Source organism: Barbus barbus, assembly GCF_936440315.1.
Source record: "Barbus barbus genome assembly, chromosome: 30".
NCBI lineage: Eukaryota > Metazoa > Chordata > Actinopteri > Cypriniformes > Cyprinidae > Barbus > Barbus barbus.
In genome coordinates, this window is record NC_136758.1 from 24,067,515 (window position 1) to 24,087,565 (window position 20,051).

At 36.3% G+C, this 20,051-nt stretch overlaps 2 protein-coding genes across 2 annotated transcripts; one reads left to right on the top strand and one right to left on the bottom strand.

Moving 5' to 3' along the window:
• Window positions 1-156: 156 nt before the first annotated feature.
• On the top strand, window positions 157-13,120 carry kif28 (kinesin family member 28; the record flags this gene model as incomplete). Its single annotated transcript, XM_079385839.1, has 23 exons — window positions 157-231; window positions 382-573; window positions 769-972; window positions 2,951-2,986; window positions 3,193-3,420; window positions 3,637-3,791; window positions 4,551-4,662; window positions 4,766-4,833; window positions 4,902-5,044; window positions 5,121-5,242; window positions 5,880-5,970; window positions 6,051-6,111; window positions 6,273-6,396; window positions 6,570-6,732; window positions 7,043-7,146; window positions 7,839-7,946; window positions 8,710-8,996; window positions 9,072-9,206; window positions 10,017-10,183; window positions 10,769-10,863; window positions 10,995-11,133; window positions 12,241-12,389; window positions 12,516-13,120. 23 exons carry the CDS (start codon window positions 157-159, stop codon window positions 12,672-12,674), a joined length of 3,117 nt encoding a protein of 1,038 aa, XP_079241965.1. The 3' UTR covers window positions 12,675-13,120.
• An 821-nt stretch (window positions 13,121-13,941) lies between these two features.
• Window positions 13,942-19,483, bottom strand: LOC306850287 (saccharopine dehydrogenase-like oxidoreductase). The gene is made up of 12 exons (XM_079385840.1): window positions 19,197-19,483; window positions 17,919-18,031; window positions 17,217-17,297; window positions 16,749-16,878; window positions 16,579-16,628; window positions 16,317-16,447; window positions 15,815-15,932; window positions 14,991-15,110; window positions 14,810-14,866; window positions 14,611-14,722; window positions 14,441-14,522; window positions 13,942-14,070 (listed from the first exon to the last, which is right to left on the bottom strand). The coding sequence occupies exons 1-12, from the start codon at window positions 19,393-19,395 to the stop codon at window positions 13,980-13,982; spliced, it is 1,284 nt and encodes a 427-aa protein (XP_079241966.1). The 5' UTR covers window positions 19,396-19,483; the 3' UTR covers window positions 13,942-13,979.
• Between the last annotated feature and the right edge of the window lie 568 nt (window positions 19,484-20,051).

A 20,051-nucleotide genomic window follows, 5' to 3' on the forward strand; every position in this document is an offset into this window, starting at 1 on the left:
ATGGGGACTGTAAAAGTGATCTTCAGAGAAGCCAAGGCTACTGTATTATTCATCTTGCTTGGCCCTGGTAGAAAGTAAGAGTAACAGTGCTCAGGTTTCAGTCTGTCGCTCCGTCACTCATTCTGTGTTTTCTGTGTCCAGCGTATCCACGTGAGCATGAGGGCGAGGGGAATGGAAATGGCCAGCAAGGACTGTGTAAAAGTGGCAGTCCGGGTCAGACCCTTCAATAAGGTTAGTATGGCTAGACTATCTCAAAAACTGCAGACTTGTGCTTGAATATGTATTTAGGTTCATTTGTAGTACTTTATTTAGAAGTCCTCTTCAACAAGTTGACCATGAGATTGAACCATAGCTTTGAGACTAAAGCTTTTTCTCATACAGAGGGAGCGGGATGCAGGCAGTCGCTGCATTATCTCAATGACCTCCAACAATATCAGTATTCAAGACCCTCGTAACCTGCAGAACAGCCGCACCTTCACTTTTGACTACACTTACTGGTCTCACAGTGGCTTCAGTAGGAAAAAAGATGGTCTGTTTGTACCTGAGGAGACAGGTGGGCGCTACGCTGACCAGGTAACACATATCAGGTTAAACAGAGGATGTCTCACCTTGCATAAGATGATGCACCTTTGTTCATGCTAACAAAGACTGTAAAAGCAATGTGCTTTTTAAAATCTGATATCTGATGGTGTCATTGGTTTTGTGAAGTCTGATTAAGCTGAACTAACAGTTTCTGTTTGGTTCTCTGTTCCCTGTGGTCATTATCAGGCGAGTGTGTTTCTGGATTTGGGGCAGGGCATACTTGATAACGCACTGCAGGGCTACAATGCCACATTACTGGCATATGGTCAGACTGGCTCTGGGAAGAGTTACTCCATGGTTGGTTATGGTCCTAACAAAGGCCTGATACCCACCCTCTGTGAGAGACTGTTTCAGTCTATCAGGAGCATGCAAGACAGCAGGCAGTGTCAGGTTTGTCAATTATATTTACATAACATCTCACTGTTTTACAAAATTTACACTGCAGAGGTGGCTCAGGGGTGCTTCTGAAGTGGCATTTAGGTGTCTTTATAAAGACTGGTTAATGGTGCTCAGAGGTGGCATGAATGCATTTACACAGCAGTGATAACTGTATGCATTGATGTTAGCTGGGTCAATGCAGGCTTAAGTCTGGCTTTAATGTATTACGTCTTTACACAGAGTTTTGAGAAGGCACAGAGCATCCTTAGCTGTGCCTTCTGAAACCGTTTCTGTGAGGTTTGGCTTGGTGTGATTAGAATTATTTTCAAACCATACTCAAGACAATGGAAACTAGAGGGATAAATTACACCTTAATGATATAACCTATTGACAAATATAGTAGGTTTAACATGAACACTTTTGGTCAAAAAACAATTATAATTGATTTTGCAAAGTGATACATTGAATTTTCGTTGTCAAAACTGTTCACCTAGTAAAGCAAATATTTGGGCCTAAATGTAAGTATTTGAATTGCATATAAAATTTCCATCCATTTGGATTACACTGTTTAACTCAAACTAATAAACAAAATGTGATGCATATTTGTCAGTCATACATAAATAAGACAGGCAAGAAACAGATAATATTTCTGTAATAGTACTAATGAAATAAATGTTTTGAATGAACTCTGAATATCTTCCACAGCTAGCCATATTTTAACAATGTCCATACTCTTTAACTGAATAGAAGTCATTTTTACAGTGATTCAGATTTATGTTGATTCTGAGCTATTTGAATAAATGTATTTTGAAAAGATAATTATTTAAATAAAATCAAATAGATTTAAATGGCTAAACTATGTGCAAATGTCTTACCCCTTACCCTATGTCCTACCCATTTCATTTATGTATGACTGATAAATTAGCATTCATTATGTTTATTGTGTTATGTTAAAACGGTGTATGTATCAAAAAACGGTTTATGTATCAAATACATAAATCTACGGTGGCCGAGAGAGCTCAACGCGCTGCATACGAAAAAACACATGCAAATAGAAAGAAACACCTGCAAATTGAGAAAACGTTTTCATCTGTTTGACAGCACATGTGCTGCAAATACTCACAACACAAACAAAAACGCGCTGTGAAAACAGAAATGTACTGCAAATACTCACAATACATACAAATAGGAACGAGCTGCAAATACGCACAGACTACATGGGAAATGCTTAAGGGAACCACCGCAACAAGTGAGGAACCTGGTGGGGATATGCTTATCAATGTCTACTCTGAGGGGTGAGATTTTTTTTTTTGTAATATCCTGATCATATAATTCCTTAGCTTTTTTTGGATATTATTAGCTTAAATAAGCTGATGAAATACTACACAATTGCTGTAACTGTAAAATGTAAGTTGGATACTTTTACAATTAAAAAACAAATAACCATGGTTTTACTATTAAAATAAATAGCCTATAATATATATTTTTATTATTATATAAAAAATAAATACAAATAAAAGTGGTTAGTATAGTTAAACCATGGTGAATTAACCACACTAACCTAGTTTAACCATGGCATTTGTAAAACTGTGGTTATAGAAATGGTAACATGGTTACTACTTTTTCTGTAATAATTTTTTTAAGCATTGTTGGGGTCCCCTTTGTGGTCTGTGCTACTTGCAGCGCATTGTTTTTGTTTGTGTTATGAGTATTTGCAGTGTTTTTCTGTTTTTGCAGCGCGTTTCTGTATTTGGTTGTGTTGCAAGTATTTGCAGCACGTGCTGTCAAACTGATAAAGATTTTTTCTTAATTTGCTGGTGCTTTTTCTATTTGCATGTGTTTTAAGCTGCAGTGCGTTGAGCTCTCTCGGCCACCATATAAATCTTAAATTGAGGCTTAAATATTTATATAAAAAAAATATGCATGCAAAAATACTGTTACCTATTATCTTTTTAATAAGAATTAATTTTTTATTTTTAACCAAATACAGGTATTTTTCAGCATGTTGGAAATTTACAATGAACAGGTAAGAATTCAGCATTATCTGATGCTTATGAATTAACGTTTAACTGTTCTAACTCAAACAATTCCAAACATTCAGTCCCTAATTAATTGGCAATAAGTGTACTGTGGATAAACCATCTGCTAAATCATGACTAGCTGAAATTTATAGGGTTTATGTCATTGTGTAATGTTTTTCTTGACTTGTGTGGCACCGCAAACTGTGTTCAGGTTGTAGACCTGCTATCAAAAACCAGCCGATCTGTAGGTGGCCTGCGGGTGCGTGAGGACCAGCAGAGGGGTTTCTATGTGGAGGGGCTGAGACGGGTGCCCTGTGACAGTGCAGTACAGGTGGAGCAGCTGATGGAGCAAGGAACACGCACACGGACCACTGCGGCCACACACATGAACGCCAACAGCAGTCGCTCACACATGCTCATCATCATCCAGCTCAAACAGGTGTCACAATGGCCAATCATGGGCCTTTCATTCAGTCGCTCACTGAACTCATTATGAACTCTCACAAATGCTGTTATTATGACCAATAAATTGTAGGCACAATGTAAATAAAATATTTGCTGTGCAGTGCAAATGGCTTCACTGATTATGGTGAAGTATGATATTCAGTGTTATTTTCTCAGAGATTCTTTACTTGTATTTTTGCTGTGCTTGTAGATTTACTCAAAGGATTGCATCACCAAACAGTCCAACATTTACCTAGTGGACTTGGCTGGTAGTGAGAGACAAAGGTCATTAGGGTCAGAGGCTGACAGGTTGAAAGAGGGCACTGCCATCAATCTCAGCTTAACTACCCTCGGAAATGTCATCAGGTCAGCGGATATATATCAAATATTTCCTCATTTTCAGTGTTGTCTATGGAAACGCTGTATATCAATTGTTCTCTTGCTGCATACAAACTCAAGTGATGCAATGTTCTCTGTTACTGATTGTAGTGAAAATGACCTAAGAGTACTAATATAATAATCTTATTTAGCAGAAGCTTTAAGATGTAATGTACTGTAGGACTATAAAATCATTTAAATTGAAGTCAATATTTCATGCCCACCAGTACAATATTGTGTTGCTCCATAAAAAAGTAACTAATTGCATTAAGTAGTTTACTTTTTATGGAAAGTAACTGATTACATTACTTTTGCATTACTTTTTGTCACCTGAGCTGGGCTTGCTTATTTATTTTTAATAACAAAAACTGTAAAGGTCCTTTCACACAAAAGAAGAAATGAATAAGCCCACACGAGGACAGGAAAGCTGTCAGGGAATAAATGGGAAAACAAAATAACTTGTGTTACTTATTTGAAAAAGAAACTCAGATATCTTCTTGTAAATTTAAAAGTAATGTATTACTTTCCTAGTTACTTGAAAAAGTAATCAGATTAAGTAACTCACATTACTTGCATTACAACACTGATGCTTACATATTCATTTGGTAATTAGCCATATTACCAAACTGGTTAATTTTGACAATAATTAAGCATGGCTTAAGTATCCAAATACAATTTTGGGGCCACTGTAGGTTTTGTGTTTAATATGTTGTTATGAATTGTTTTTGCATTTATCTGTCTATTAAGTGCTCTAGCAGACATGACTCTTGGGAAGAAAGTAGTTCACATCCCTTATAGAGATTCTGTCCTCACCAAATTACTGCAGTCTGCTCTTGGTGGTAACAGTCGAACCGTCATGGTAAGATTCTGTTAAGTTTTCTCAATCTAATCTAATGTAGAACAAGGTAGTTGTGATGTTTTAAAATAATGGCATTGAAGTGTTTATTGTCCCTAATATACAGATTGCAACCTTGAGCCCTGCAGATATTTGCTATGAAGAGTCTCTTTCTACTCTTCGATATGCAGAGAGGTGGGTTTTGCAAGTTAGGCTAATGTACGCAATATATATTCCACAGGACACATTGTCTATCTTTTCAGGGCCAAGCGGATCCAGAATAAAGCCGTGGTGAATGAGAGTCCCACAGAACGACTGGTGAAGGAACTCAAGGCAGAGAATGCAAAACTACTTCTGAGGCTAAGCCGACTGGGCCAAGAAGGCCGTAAAGCGGATGATGAGACAAGTATGAAAAGTGATAGAAATACAAAGAAACTTTAAATGTAACTACAGTTCATCTAATGAAACGTTGTCTGTTGTAGAGGAGCTGCGGCGATTGTTGACACATAATGAGCTGCAGATTCGAGCCATTCAGACATTGTGGGAACAACATCTCCAAGAGGCACTAAAAGACTGGGAGACTCAGTATGCAACTATAACACAGGTACACAAAGATGCTCTTTTACACAGTGTGACTTTAAGATTTAAAACATGAGTTCCTCACATCAATACTGGCAATGAAACCCTCTATGGACACCTTGGCAATTGAATCGCCATTGGCTAGTAAATTTGTTTGTTTTGTTCGTTGGATAAAAGCGTCAGCTAAAATGAATAAATGTAAATGTAAAATGAATAAATGTAAATATGCAAAATGTAAATGTTGTCCAAAATCATCTTTGAAAGACTCGCTCCATAGAATATGTACACAGTGCTATTTTATGTCAACATTTGGCCTCTAAAATCAGTAATGATACCTGATCTCAGAGAATTCACAGATCAAAATCAAACAAATTAATATTCCTTTATTAATCCACTAGGCTGCAAAAGCTGGTCATATTACATTCATTCAGAGTTTTGAATTTGCTTTCATTTTTGTATTTTTCATTTTGATTTTAATTTTATATATAAAAATATAAATATACAAAAAGTGTGTGTGTATATATTTATATATATATATAGATATAGATGGAATATTTGTTCTTTTTCATCTAATAGTTATAGTTTATTTTTATTTTAATTAATAAATAAATAACAAGGCATATGGATAGTTCCTCATTTATTCACCATTCTTCCCACTTTAGGAACGAAGGATGATGCAGATGCATCCGTACATAATGAACATCAATGAGGATGCTCAGCTGTCTGGTGTTGTGAAACTCTTCATTCAGGAAGGTGAGTTTGTCTTACAATAGTGACATTAGACCAGTTATATCCATATATTAACTGAATGCAATATATGTTTTTATGAGAAGGTGAATGGGATATTGGTCTGGCAGACAACTCGCCCAGATCACTCTGTATCAGGGGTTTAGGGTGAGTCAAGCAGGAGAAAATAGACTAGATTGTATCTCAATATATGCTACATGTGCATCCCATAATGAACATTAATGTTGTGTCTGACCATTTATTAAGTCATTTTTTTATTAAGTGTTTTTCAACAAATGTGAGATGATATTTAGTTTTCCTGTTTTCAGCATTCAGGAGAAACATGCTGTTTTCTCAAACCAGCAAAGGAGATTATCAATTACTCCTGTGTCCGGGTCAAAGGTCATTGTGAACGGAGTGCCAGTATCTAAGAGGATAGAGCTGCAACATTTGGTGTGTTTTATTGTGTGTGTACAAGCTTCAAACACTTTAATCATAAAGGCATTTCTCAATTCGTCATGATTTGCATTTTCAGATATGAATGAGAAAGTAGATCTGTGTGTATTTTATTAAGTTAATATTGAACCAGTTGAGTGTTAAACTGCCTTTGTCCCTTGCCGATGAAGGATCGACTCGTCTTGGGTTCGAACAGCACTTACCTGTTCATCGGCTTCCCTTCAGAGCGCTCAGTAGAGGACTGGAGTCGTTACGATTATGATTACTTCCAGTCTGAGCTGGCAGCAGCTGAGGGCTTCCACATTCAGTCTCTGTGTGACGATCAGGGCCACCGTAAGCATTGAATCCATTGAAAAGTCTATTTTTGATTAGATAGCTTTATGTTTGTTTCATTTGGATTCATCCAGTGTTATTTTAGCAGTATTTATGTACTTTTATAGAATTTATTCATATTTTGCATTGCATTATTTTCAGTTTTCATTCAATTTTTCTTGTTTTTGTCATTTTTATTAGTTATCGTTTTGTTCAGGCAGCATTTCAAAGTTTTTAAAAACATTTTGCCGGCTTTTATTTTATTTCAGCTTAATTTCAGTTAATGAAAATGATTTCTAATAGTTGTAGTTAACAATAACACCACCTGCAGGGCCACACCAGCCTGACCCAAGTCTACTGGCTGTGTTTTATGACTATATAAAGCTGATGCCCATGGTGACAGAAGCTAATCAAATGAGTGAAGAGTTAAAGAAGGTGAGTACAGCGACAACACTTATGATCATGTGAAAGTTTACCAATTCATTTTTGGCAAGCAATAGCTAAAAAATACATCTTAGTATGAAATGGAGCTTAAAGGGATAGTTCACCCATAAAGGAAAATTCTGTGATCATGTACTCATTCTTGAAGTTTCTTTCATATATTGAACTTAAAAGAAGATATTTTGAAAAATGTTGACAACCAAATAGCTGCTGGTCCCCATTGACTTCCATAGTATGAAAAAAAAAATACTATAGACATCGATGGGGATCAGAAACTGTTTGTAACATACATTCTTAAAAATATCTAATTTTATTTTACACAGCAGAAAGAAATTCGTACAGGTTTGGAAAAACTTGAGGGTGAGTAAATGATGACAGAATTTTCATTTTTTGCATGAACTGTCCGATCGAAAGGATCACTAAAGTATAGTTTTACTCTTAAATAAATATAAAAGTACTTTTGAAAAATAAATGTAGGCCAGTCAAATGCTGCTTGCTTTACTATGACTCTTATTACCTGATTCTTTTGGTTTTTGAGTGAAATAATCATTATTTGGCATTTCTACAATGGAAGATTTAACTAAAAACACTGATGTATATAATATGCTGGTATAAGTTCAAGTCTTTTGTATTGTAACAAAACGTAAAAAATAATGCAACTTTCAGTGGTGATTCTTATTTTTCAGGGAGTTGAATTCAAATTGGAAATCAAGAACTTGGCAATGTCTGACTCTAAGGGTCATGACCTAGAGAAGGACATTGCGGTGAGAGTGACGTCTGTGGAGAGCAAACAGGTGAGAAATTCGTCAGCATTTGATTTAATTGCACATAAAGCTCCTTTTCGATATGCATGACACATAAGAGCAGCAAGAGGAATGGCAACAGCGAATAGTCTCTTTCTCTGAATACAGAAGAAAGTAGGTTTGACACAGATGCCAGCTGACGTGGTCTTCCAAAATGTAATTAGATGTTTTTGAAAACACGGGCCAGTGTAACTGAATAAGAGACTAATGAAATTACAGCATCAGATGTAGAGCCGAAGCACGAGGCTGTTGATGTTATATTATCTCAGAGCATGCACAAAAACGTTCTGGCTCTCACCCGATATTAAAGTCATAGTTTACCCGAAAATACAAATTTTGTCATCATTTACTCAATTTCATGTTCCAAACCTGTTTGAGTTCCTTTCTTCTGTTGTTGAACACAAAATAAGATATTTTGAAGAATATTGGTAGCCAAAACGTTGCTGGTAGCCATTAACTTCTGTAGTCAATGAAGTCAATGGCTACCAGCAACTGTTTGGTTACCAACATTCTTCAAAATATCTTCTTGAAACTCATACAAGGTTTGGAAGGAACCATTTTGTAGCAATCCAATTTATTGTCCTCAAGTTCACTTCAAGGTTTTATTTAATATTCCTTATTTAATTTGACATGCCTATTTTCCACCCTTTCTCTGACCCTTATATTTAAACAGGCAATTTTTGCTGCTATGCCTTTCAGACTTTTCACAAAAACATGAGGTCTATAATGATCCTCATGCTTTTTGTCGTCTTAGGTATGGATGTGGTCCAAAGCCAAATTTGTCAACCGCAAGTTTCTGATGGAGGAGGTGTACCAGCAGCAGGTGGTAGGAGGAGAGGGGGCAGACCGAGCTCCTCTTTCCAGGGACAGAGATCCATTCTGGGATCCTCTGGAGCCTCTGCACCTGGGAAGCGCTCACCTTTGGCTGCAGTCCCTGGCCTTTCGCATCCCTCTGGAGGAGCAGGTGGATGTGGTGGGTCCGGAAGGAACAGAGGAGGCCATACTGCAGGCACAGCTAGTGCCCTGCAGCCCAACGGGATTGTGGGTAACATTTCTGCATTTAAATGTGTTGAAAGAATGAAATATTAGTGGTGCTGTGATATTTATTTATTGTAGGCCCCTGGGTGAAGACGACATCCTTATAGACCCATCAGAGCTGCTTGGGAAACGACTGGACTTTCAGCTGGTTTTGGATCAGTGCTGTGGGCTACGCTGGGTTAAAGAGGCCCATAACAGAGGCGTGCAGATCGGGTTAGTTTGGATCAGTGCTGGCAGTATGTAATCGAGATCTTAGAAATAAGACTTCTGTATGTCCCAAAATTAATTTATGAAATAGAATTTATCATATTTTATGAAAGATTAATTTATTAAAAATAACTAGAAATAATGCTTATGCATGTCCAATAATTATCATCAGATTCATTGGCAGATTAGTTTGGACCTTAGTATTCTAATCAGACTAATGAATGCTGCAGTGCATAAATTGTCTAAATTCATTGTTATTTTAGTGTTATTAGTAATATTTGGCTTTTATTTTTATATTTTCAGTTTTCATTTTAGTAATTTTGTTCTTTTTATTTTAATATTTCTAAATATTTTTAATTTATTTTATTTCAGTTTTAGTATTATGTCAGCTAGTAGTTTTAGTACTTAGTACAAATTTAGTACAATTTTCATTTGGTTAAATTTTTACACGTAATATTCATATTTTATTTTAGACTGTTTTTACATTTTAATTTACAGTAACAACTCTGTGTCTGATGATTTACATCCCTGTTGAGATTTGAAATGAAATCTTATTGGAGCTCCGTGTTCTTTAGGAAGCATCATTATCATCATCTAATAGCGTGTCCAAAATCCTGAAATCCGGATCCTTCGGAAGTTGTCTTTTGTATTCTATACTTTACTGGATTTGTTTTACATAATTTTTTGATTTTGCCTGTAATATTGCTGTTTTGGTCCATGCTGCTTTGAATTCTGCAAGCATTACATTTCCTTGTAATGCAGCTAAAGTCTAAATGAATAGCCTAGCGACTGAAAGATTTGAACTCTGATTGACAGGTTTCAGGTGTTTGACTGTCCACAGCCTCTCTACACTCCAGCGGTGTGGCACAACGTTAACCCGCTCTTGGATCACAGAGTCCAGTTCACTGCCCTGAGAACCTCTCAGGAACTGTTCAACTACCTTCAGAGCAATGCCCTGGTGCTGGAGCTGTGGGGCCTGCAGGGTAAAAGTCTCTGATACAAGAAATATTATACCATACCATTCAAAGGTTTGGGGTTGGTAAGATTTTTTGTTTTTGAATGAAGTCTCGCCAAGGCTATTTAACTATATTATGAAACATAATTTCTTTCTATGATGGCAAAGTTGAATTTTTAGCAACCATTACTCCAGCCGTCAGTGTCTGACAATATGCTGATTTGCTCAAGAAATATTTCTTATTATTATCAACTTTGAAAAAACTTGTGTATTATTTTTGCGAAAACTGAGATACATTTCAGGATTCTTTGATAAATACAAATTTTGAAAAGAACAGAATTTATCTGAAATAGAAATCTTTTTTAGCATTCTAAATATATTTACTGGCAATTTTAATCAATTTAATAGATATTTTCTTTTTTAAAATTGTATAATTTTTTTATTTACTTACCCCAAACTTTTGAACAGTAGTGCATGTTGAGATTGAAATAATAAAGTCATTTGATGACAGAAAATACAAAGAATCTGTAAAAGCTGTAACAAGAATCAAACCAAACCATTTGCCTTTGAGGCATTCTTAAACTTCTCCAATAAAAATGTTTGTGTTTTGTAGAAGGATGTTCTGAATTAGTCTCCTGTATGGATGGAGTGAAGATGACTCAAGAAGACAGCATTGTTATTGACAAGATTAGTGCATCAGAACACCCAGTATGTATATCTTAAATAAAGCAAACCATGTATGTGATGTTTCCAATAGATGTGCATTGTGTATGTTAACACCCAAAATGAACCAGAATACAAGATGTTTACAAGTTGCATGTGTATTTCTGTTTGTATAGACTGCAGAAACTGGAGGCTTTGACGTCAGCTCATCTCTCCGAGCCCTTCATCAGGATTTGGAACAGCTAAGAAATGCTAACGCAACGCTGAAGAAAGAAAACAGTGCTCTGAAAGAGCAGCTCAACTCGGCCAGAAATGGTAACTACCTTCTGTTAAAGTCATGCGGGATATTATTGCTCTGTCAAGATATTTGTCAGGGTGAAACACAAATTGGGGGCTCAACCGGAACTGAAACCCAAGTTTTTTTCATTTTTCTGGATTCCATGTTTTTCCTGATTTAATATTTCTACATTCAGGTTTAATGGTTAAATTGAATTTTAATAATCAAAAAGCATGTCTGATTAATTTAAATTATGTGACGTATACAATATAACATCAGTTTATTAAAAGATTAACAAAATCTACATTTTTAAGGCTCTATGCAATCTTTTTTATTTTTTCAGAATTCCATTTTATTTTTCATTTTTCTGGATTCTGTTTTAATGGTTTAATTAGATTTCACTAATCAAAAAGCATGTCTAATCATTTGAATTCATAAAACTTTATTTTAAAATTACGATTACAAATATTTAATTTTTTTTGCAATAAGAGGACCCTATAAAATAATAGTTTTTTTATAAAAAAAAAATTTTTTCACGCATTCTGTGTTGATTGTTGAAATGTTTCTGGATTTATGATTTAATACAAATTTATTATCAAACATACTGGTAATCAAATCAAAGCATAAAACTTAAAAACAAATCTTATATTTTAAAACTTAAAACTTTAAAAAATCTTATATTTTATGGCAAATAAGTGCTGATTTACTGCTTATATTAAAACTTGGATATTCCAAGTGGGATATTCCTTTAAAAAAAATTAAATAATAGAAGTGCATATAATTATAAGAAGTGCAATCTGAACAAACTTTAAGAAGAACGTGCATTTCTGTTGCAATTTTAGTTTTAAAAAGTTAAACTTTTATTTTGATGGGTTTTCATGAATACCTTGAATTTCTATGTGTGCAATATTTCTGTATGAAATTTGCCAAATTGTATACTCTATTCTGCAATTCTGTCTGCATTTTCCTTATTGTGGAATCATAGAGCAGAAATCATTAATGTTAAAATAGCAAGCATGAAAACATTCATGAACACTAATGTATTCACACAACAACTCAGCATTTCTTCTACGAGTGGGCCACTAGATTACCAAACATGCTCAGTTTGTAACACACATTGTTATTCTCCCTTATTTCTGCTGCAGGTGTGGAGAATAACCGTGGTCGGCAGGAGCGCAGAGGCAGTCTCAAGCCCAGCTGTGATGCTGAGTTTGCCAAAGCTTTAAAAGTGTTCTACCACAGCATGACCTCTGTTAGGGGTCAACTTCAGCGGCTGCGCAGACACAGAGCCAGTGTAAGTCCCAATCTATTAGTCATACCAATCAGCCTCTTTGGTTCAGACGTGAATGTCCTTTTGATTGTACATGCTTTGACTGTAACATGTCTTCTGTCTATACAACGTGTGTTTGTGCCTCTATAGGAGGAAGCAGACCTGCTGGGTCTCAGACTGTTTGTGGATGAACATGCATATCTCCTGAAGGACTTTTCAGAACAGCTGGAACAGTGCGTCACCACTCTCAAACAGGATGTGGCTGCCATTGTGCGTCGAAAGAGAGAAAAGTCTGGAATCTGGTCCTGATACGCCTTTTAAATCAATCATCTTGCATATAAGACTGAATCTTGAATGAAGGTTGACAAAGTACTAGATTCAGGAAAAAGCATTTTTTTCACAAGTAGGAACGTTTTGCAACCATCCATACTGCCCTGAAGTGCACTCAGATTTTGTGATTTGCATTTTACTCAAATTAACGGTTTTATTTTGGTGATAACAACAAGCAAACAGCACAGTTGTCTAAGGCTGGCCTGTTAAAAGCTGGAATTGTCAGAGGTAACTTTTGCAGTAGGAGTGGACACAAAAAGCTAGCCTGGTATTTGACTTTTTTCCCAGATGAGGGAAGAGGGGGTCCAAGGTTTCAGAGTCAGAATTTTGTGCTATAGCTAGTAGTAAAAAGGTGATCTGTCCATGTGCCGCCTTAACTGAGGGGCTACAGCGATGTCACACTACATTAAAGGTATTTATTGTTTGATTTTTGTGATTACATTGACAGAACTTGAAAGCTGAGACTTTCGTATGAAAAGTAAGAAAGCACAAAGCTTCTGGCAATTCAGAAGCGCTACGAGAGTCAGGGATTTAAGAAACAGTGCTTCATCAAAATAAGCATAGGTTAGAATCGAAAAATTGATATTGTCAACCCAGCCCTCAATTATTATTATTTTAACACACTGTACAGTTTCCCAGACTATAAAAGTAGGCCGTATATACTAAGCAACTACATTTCAGTTACATAATATTAGACATAGAAATACAGTTGGATATGTTCTTTATTTAATTAGAAACAAACCAGAACATCATTCTGCAATCTTTCAAACAACTCACAGATTCATTGGTCTCTCAAATATTATTTTCTCTCATTTCTTGTATTAGTTAACCTATTCTGCGACAGTTCCAGGATTCACAAATATAACAACTCATGATAATATTACAAAAACTAGTTCTTTCTCTTACTCAAACTATATTTCTCTCAACTCTGGGTGTGCTTTTAAATGTTTTTAGATGTGTCTGTCATATGTGAGAATTAGCATTTCTGTTAGTGATAAAAACGATGCAAAAAAAGTCCTATTCAAACTGGAACATGATCAAATGGAGGGATTTCAAGAGTGTTTGCGTCACACTCGTAGTGCAAATTTCTCAGCCATTCGAGCAGAGTGCATGCATGCTAACAACCCCATCCCAGTGTACCATGCACAAGCGAGGACACTAAACCGGAAAACAGCAACACTGTAAGAAAGCTTTAAATAGCAACAAGACTTCTCTACGCTCAAGCAAGCAAATGAATAGACTGATGTTAAAGTCAAGCCGGTTGAGCCCCGTTTAATCTCTCACTTAAAGGACGGAGAACTGAATGCCGTGTTTGTTGAGGCGGTCGATGAGGGTGGTCTTAGCGAATGTTGCTCCTGGACTGTAAACACCGCCACTGTGGAGAATTGCCCAATAATATACATTCAGAATATGCCACTTATAGGGACAGATCACCCAAAAATGAACATTCTGTAATCACTCAAACTCTTCCAAACCTATACGTTTCATTCTTTCTGCTGAACACCAAAGAAGAATGTTGGTAACTACACAGTTGCTGGTCCCAGTTGACTTCCATAGTATTTTCTTCCACACGATGGAAGTCAATGGGGACCGTTTGTTTAACAACATTCTTCTTTTGTGTTCAGCAGAAGAAATTCATCCAGGTTTTGAACAGCTTGAGGGTGAGAATTTTCAGCTTTGGGTGAACTAACAATACAAACTGTTTATTTAGGTTTAGTTTTGACCTCCTATATGGCTGGACTCACGTTTTTGGAAGAGAATCTGATTCGTTTAACATGGTAAGAGCCGCTTGAACCATAGCGATTGGTGTGGCGACATATCCTGCCTCTGGAAAACATCACACACAAAAATTATGGATATGAGAAATATGCACTGACATAGCTACATTAATATGAGGCAGATCTGCATAAGTTACCTGGTCCTTTGACCAGTGCGCGGATCTTGCCATTGGGTTTGCCCTCACTAGGGTCGGAACCTTCAGTGTAACCCTCTCCGAGAAAGATGAAACGGAAAGAGGAGCCCTCCATCTGCAGATATCGCATTTAAATGAAACGGATCCAAAAAAAAAAATAGAGCTGATAGCCTAGATGATGATGATAATGCGAGTACAATACCTGTTTTCTAGTTGGACCTGCTTTGGAGAAGAAGCCGAATGAGAAAAACTCTGGAAACTGCAGACAAAGTATATATTTGATTACACAAGATCCGTAAATTAAAATGTAGGCATCAAATTAAATGCAATGTTTTTGCATTAAATATTCCGTAGCTTTCACAACATGATACAGTATGTTTTACCTTAATGAGGAGATTTCTGCCAAAGCTGAACTTTACAAGGAAAAAGAACATCAATCCAGCGAAGACAAGTTTGAAAATGTTGGAAATACCACCGACGCCAACATACGCCCCATACTGAACCTGTAAGAAACACGCACATGTAAAACATACAAAAGTATTTATGGCAATGCAGGTCATTTTACAGTAATGCAGTAATTGTGTTTAGTCTTTAGTCAAGGTAGATGCCAAATTTAATTGGATTTTGATGTGAATGAATATGACAGTCATGTCAATATGCCTTATTGTTGCTTGTATAGAATAAAAATGTATTCCACAAATTTCCAGCAGGGGGACAACTCATGTTGTGTGTGGGTAGTTTTGTTTTTTAAGACCCAGTTTTCAGGTGCACAACTTGCTGAACTGCCTTTACGTTCATCCTTTACAGCTGAATTACACTGACTTATGAGAAAAGACTATATAAAAAAAAAAAGTCTATGAATTTATGAATTACTGCTTTAATCTCGTTGTTTAATCAGTCAATGTTCTAATTTTTCTAAAACCTTGTGTTTCCTGGTTCAGCTAGTTCAGTTTCAGTACACTTTAACTGGTTCAGTGTTGATTTGAACTCTGACGCTCCCATTTGTACCGTCCCCTTGCCTCCTTTTTCAATAATTCTTAGTGAAAATTATAAGTATGTGGGGTTGTTCATTGATAGTTAACTAATGTTTTTTTATGTGCTTTTATCATATATATATATATATATATATATATATATATATATATTTTTTTTTTTTTTTTTAGATTTCTATATACTGCATTTTCAATTAAAAGATTGGATGACTTACCGGAGACTCGTTAAGTTCTTCAGTTAAGTATCGCTGGGTCCTTTTCACGACTGATGGGTCAGATCCCATGAAGGGAATTGCATATTGCTGCAACTCGTTACTATAAAACAGTGTGCCCCTGTAGATAGAAATTAATTTTTGTTAAAAACAGACATTAGCATATTCCTGAGCACATTAACATTTCATAATATTACTTGTTTGACTATATTTTTAGGTTACACTTTACTTGAAGCGGTGTGCATAAGACTGACACGACGTCATGAATATGAAGGAGGTTTTATGCATGTTTATGACAACTGTCATTAAGTGTCATTCGCTCAGTTATGTCATTTTTAATGCAAAGATGACATTGTTTGAGATGTCTATGTTATGGGCTAGGGTTAGGTCAAATGATGTCATCTTTGCATTAAAAATTACATAACTGAGCGAATGACACTTGAAGACAGTTGTCATAAACATGCATAAAAACTGAAATACAAGTTGTAATGGCTGTCATACACACCTCCTTTTAATTTTAGCCCCCACCACAGGGAGAGGCTTGTGACCGAACTTCTTCCTGAGGCTCCGCAACTTGTTGCTGTCGGCTAAGCCATAGATGGCCGACTGCCAGGTGCCATCATGGATGCAGCCTCCCTACGAGCACACACCAGAACGTGGGTCAGCTGACACTTAAAAGCTCTAAACACTGAAATAGTCTTGTGTTTTTAAAAGGCCTTTGTGTTTAATTCTTATGCGTTATAAGTTTAAAACTTAAGAACCCCAACCTCTGGCCCTGCACTTGCAGTCAAAAAGCTCTCAACGGCTGTTAGTGTCCCTGGTAATAATAAAAAAAACAAAAACAATATTAAAATATAAATGTATATAATTAAGCATATAGTTATATAATTTGTTATAAAATAGAATAGAACAGAATATAATTGCATGACAAACATGCCTTTAAACTGGTCCCTGGTATAAACGACACCCATGTCTGCAGGAATGGAGTCAAAACCACAGCTTCCCACAATGTAGACCCCCTTTTCAGCAGCCTGGTCATGGTAGTTCAGCTGCATACTCTCCAGAAACTACAGCAAATAGAACATATACACACTCATTACTGTATTTTGGATTTGCACTCGAACCAAGATGTTGCAAAATGTCAAGTCAACATTAAATTTGCTTGATACACATTTGTGGTCTTATAATTCATCATGTTATTACAAAGAATATGTCTTCATCATCTTCTATCAAAATAACTTGCTGATTTTCTTTTCCTGTTTCACACAGGAATGTCACTTTATGCAAGTATCGTGAATACTTCATGTTGATATTGTTATGACCTGTTATGATCAATGCCAATTTACGGTTTTACTGTAATTTGGATTTTGATCATGACACAAGAACAAAGTGTCAGGAAAAGCACCTGTGGTTCTCCAGAGATATCAATGCAGTGTGCTCCATTCTCCACACACGTCTTGACAACAGGGTCACCAAAAAATCTATACTGTAGATAAAGATCAAAGATTTGAATCAGTAATATAAGCAGCAATTTAGAATATTAGAATGGTTTCTGAAGGATCATGTGAGAGACTGGAGTAATGATGCTGAAAATTCAGCTTTGCATCCCAGGAATAAATTACAGTTATTCCACAATAGTACTGTTTTACTGTATATTTGATCAAATTAATGCAGACTTGCTGAGCATAAAATCAGCCTTACTGGCCCCAAACTTTTAAATGGTAGCGTAAATGAAAATGTATGCAATATTCTATACAATGTGTGCTATTGATTAAATATATCTGGGGAAAAAACAATCTGCAATCTGATTTGCATCCATATGAATGAATGGAATTCAATGGAACGAAAAGTGAATTGTGACCGACCCTTAATACAAGATCATCTGATGTTCAATGTACAAACGTAATTATCTTGTTTGATGGACGGTATTGCATAACCACATATAGTCACATACAGTTATCAGCCTGATAAACGTTACTGTTATATTGCAAAAAGTCATTAATCAACAGCCTGATGTTTTTTGACATATATATATATATATATATATATATATATATATATATATGTCAGCTCATATACAAGGGGTTCTGTGTGCTACGGTACTTACAGGCCCCACACAGCTGAGCACAATAACAGCCTGTTTGCACATGGCAGCCAATGAATCCGGATCGTTGACATCTGCGATGAGAATATCTACCTCAGACTTCAGCTCCGGCTTGCCTGAAAACAAACATTTTCAATGATTATTTATGCAAACTCTGCTGGGTTATGTGTCATATTTAATGCAAACTGGTGAGACTGTAAATTATTCGAGATGATGATATACTGCATAAATGCAAAACAGTCTTAGGCCAAACTCCATGTCATAAATAATTCAGTTTGTCCACTAAGATCAGATCTAGGAATCCTAAACAGTCATATCTTTATTCAGTGACCTGTCTGGCTAAATTAATTCTTATTGAAATCTAAATATAACTCTGAGCAAATGTTCTGCTTGAGGCCATCCATTCAAAGCTACGTGATTAAAGGCATTGAATATGTCACTGGAATATAATTTTCCATCAGCTGTTGAGGATTAATTAAACCCTCTCCGAAGACCACCATGACCAAAGAGCCTACTGTTTAAAAAATGCATGCAAATTATCCAAGCTAAACAATGCAATGTCCCACACAAAGGCAAAGCAGAACAGTATCAAGCATTAAAGAAAAACAGTTCACTACCGATTGCCACGAAGTGGGTCAAAGTCAAGTCCAGTCCAGTATAGTTGGGCGAATGCAACCTTTATAACACTTTCAAATCATTGCCAAGTTTGCTGCTCCTACAGTCTATAATGCTTCCTTTTGTACTTCTGCTAAAAGCATAACAGAATAATTGAAATGCAGATGTTTCCGATAACTCATTCTGCTCAACTATCCTGGAACTTTTTCAAAAGATACCAAACAACAGTAAATATCTCAGAGTGAGGGGACATCTGCTGCATTGAGAGGTCAAAGGAAAAATAAGGTTGTGCAATGTAATTATTTTTATTAGCAGACTTAGCATTTTGACTGTTAAAGGATTAAATTATCAATTTTTTCTAATATTTACACTTTTTCATTTCAATATTAAACTCATTGTAATAGTTTTAGTTAACAATAATAACCTTCATGCATGCACTTTATTGTTCTTTTGTCTTGCAACATCTATTGCATTACAAAAATACCACTGTCACCAACAGTTGTGTCTAAACTACCATAGTTCCTAGTTTCTGAAACACTTTTTATGATTTTACAACGCTAAAAATAACTGTACTGTGGTATTTTTGGAGCGCAATAGTATTGAACAGTTATATCAGTTCATTAAATTTAAAGCAAATCTAGCATAACTGAAGGAGGCTTCACGCACTGAGAGCTCCGGCGGCCTGCTCCACAACTTTCTCCAGCTTGGTGCTGCTCCTGCCGGCCACGGCCCATTTCAGATTCCCCTTGGGACCCTCGGATGCGGTGCGGGCCACCTCCTCCACCACGAACTGCCCCGTGAAACCAGAAGCGCCGAAGATAATGATGTGGTAGGGCCTGCTGGATGAGGTACTGAACGCCGCCATAGCGCTGCCGAGCTGCTGATACTGGAGGAGACAGACTGCGATCTGCGCGACTAACACCTGCTGACCCAAACTGACTCGCGCTACTTCCGCTAACGCCTACAACTCGAGGTCCATTCAAGAGCATCATCGATGCGCAGCTCTGTATGCGCACCCTCTGAAATCATCAATAAAATGACGGCGCCCAGTCGAGGATTCGTTAGATAATTGCACATAGATTTGGAAATTATTGCAATCCCAAAAAATGACGCAGAATCATGCAAATATATTGAGTGTTTTTGACCACATCAGAACCGCGTTGATTGAACGCATCCAGTACATCTAGAACACAACCGTGAAATACGTCACATCAGCTCGTTTTTGATTGGTGTGCTCGGTTTGTAGGCGGAACGGGGTTTGAGATCAAGCGATTCTTGGGATTATAGTATGATATGATTTATGTGCATGTTTAAATATGAAGTGGTGTTTGCATTGTTATAATTGGAATGAATCTAACGCTAAAGTTAACACACTACATAATATACACACACTATTTTTATTGTTAATGTTAGATAAATTACATAATTATATGAAGAGTTCATTTGCAAAAACAGGTAACAGATGATTAAAAATTCATGTTTTTTTTTTTTTTTTTTTCAATCTTGCATTCCAGTTAATAT

What these genes read in the sequence shown, in the direction of transcription:
- LOC306850287 (XM_079385840.1), bottom strand. Translation starts at nt 19,395, where the DNA reads ATGGCGGCGTTCAGTACCTCATCCAGCAGGCCCTACCACATCATTATC. An exon ending in GGGGCTAAAATTAAAAGGAG is followed by an intron (nt 15,933 to 16,316) that starts GTGTGTATGACA and finishes TTCTATCTACAG; the next exon opens with GGGCACACTGTTTTATAGTA. An exon ending in AAGAACTTAACGAGTCTCCG is followed by an intron (nt 15,111 to 15,814) that starts GTAAGTCATCCA and finishes TGTTTCTTACAG; the next exon opens with GTTCAGTATGGGGCGTATGT.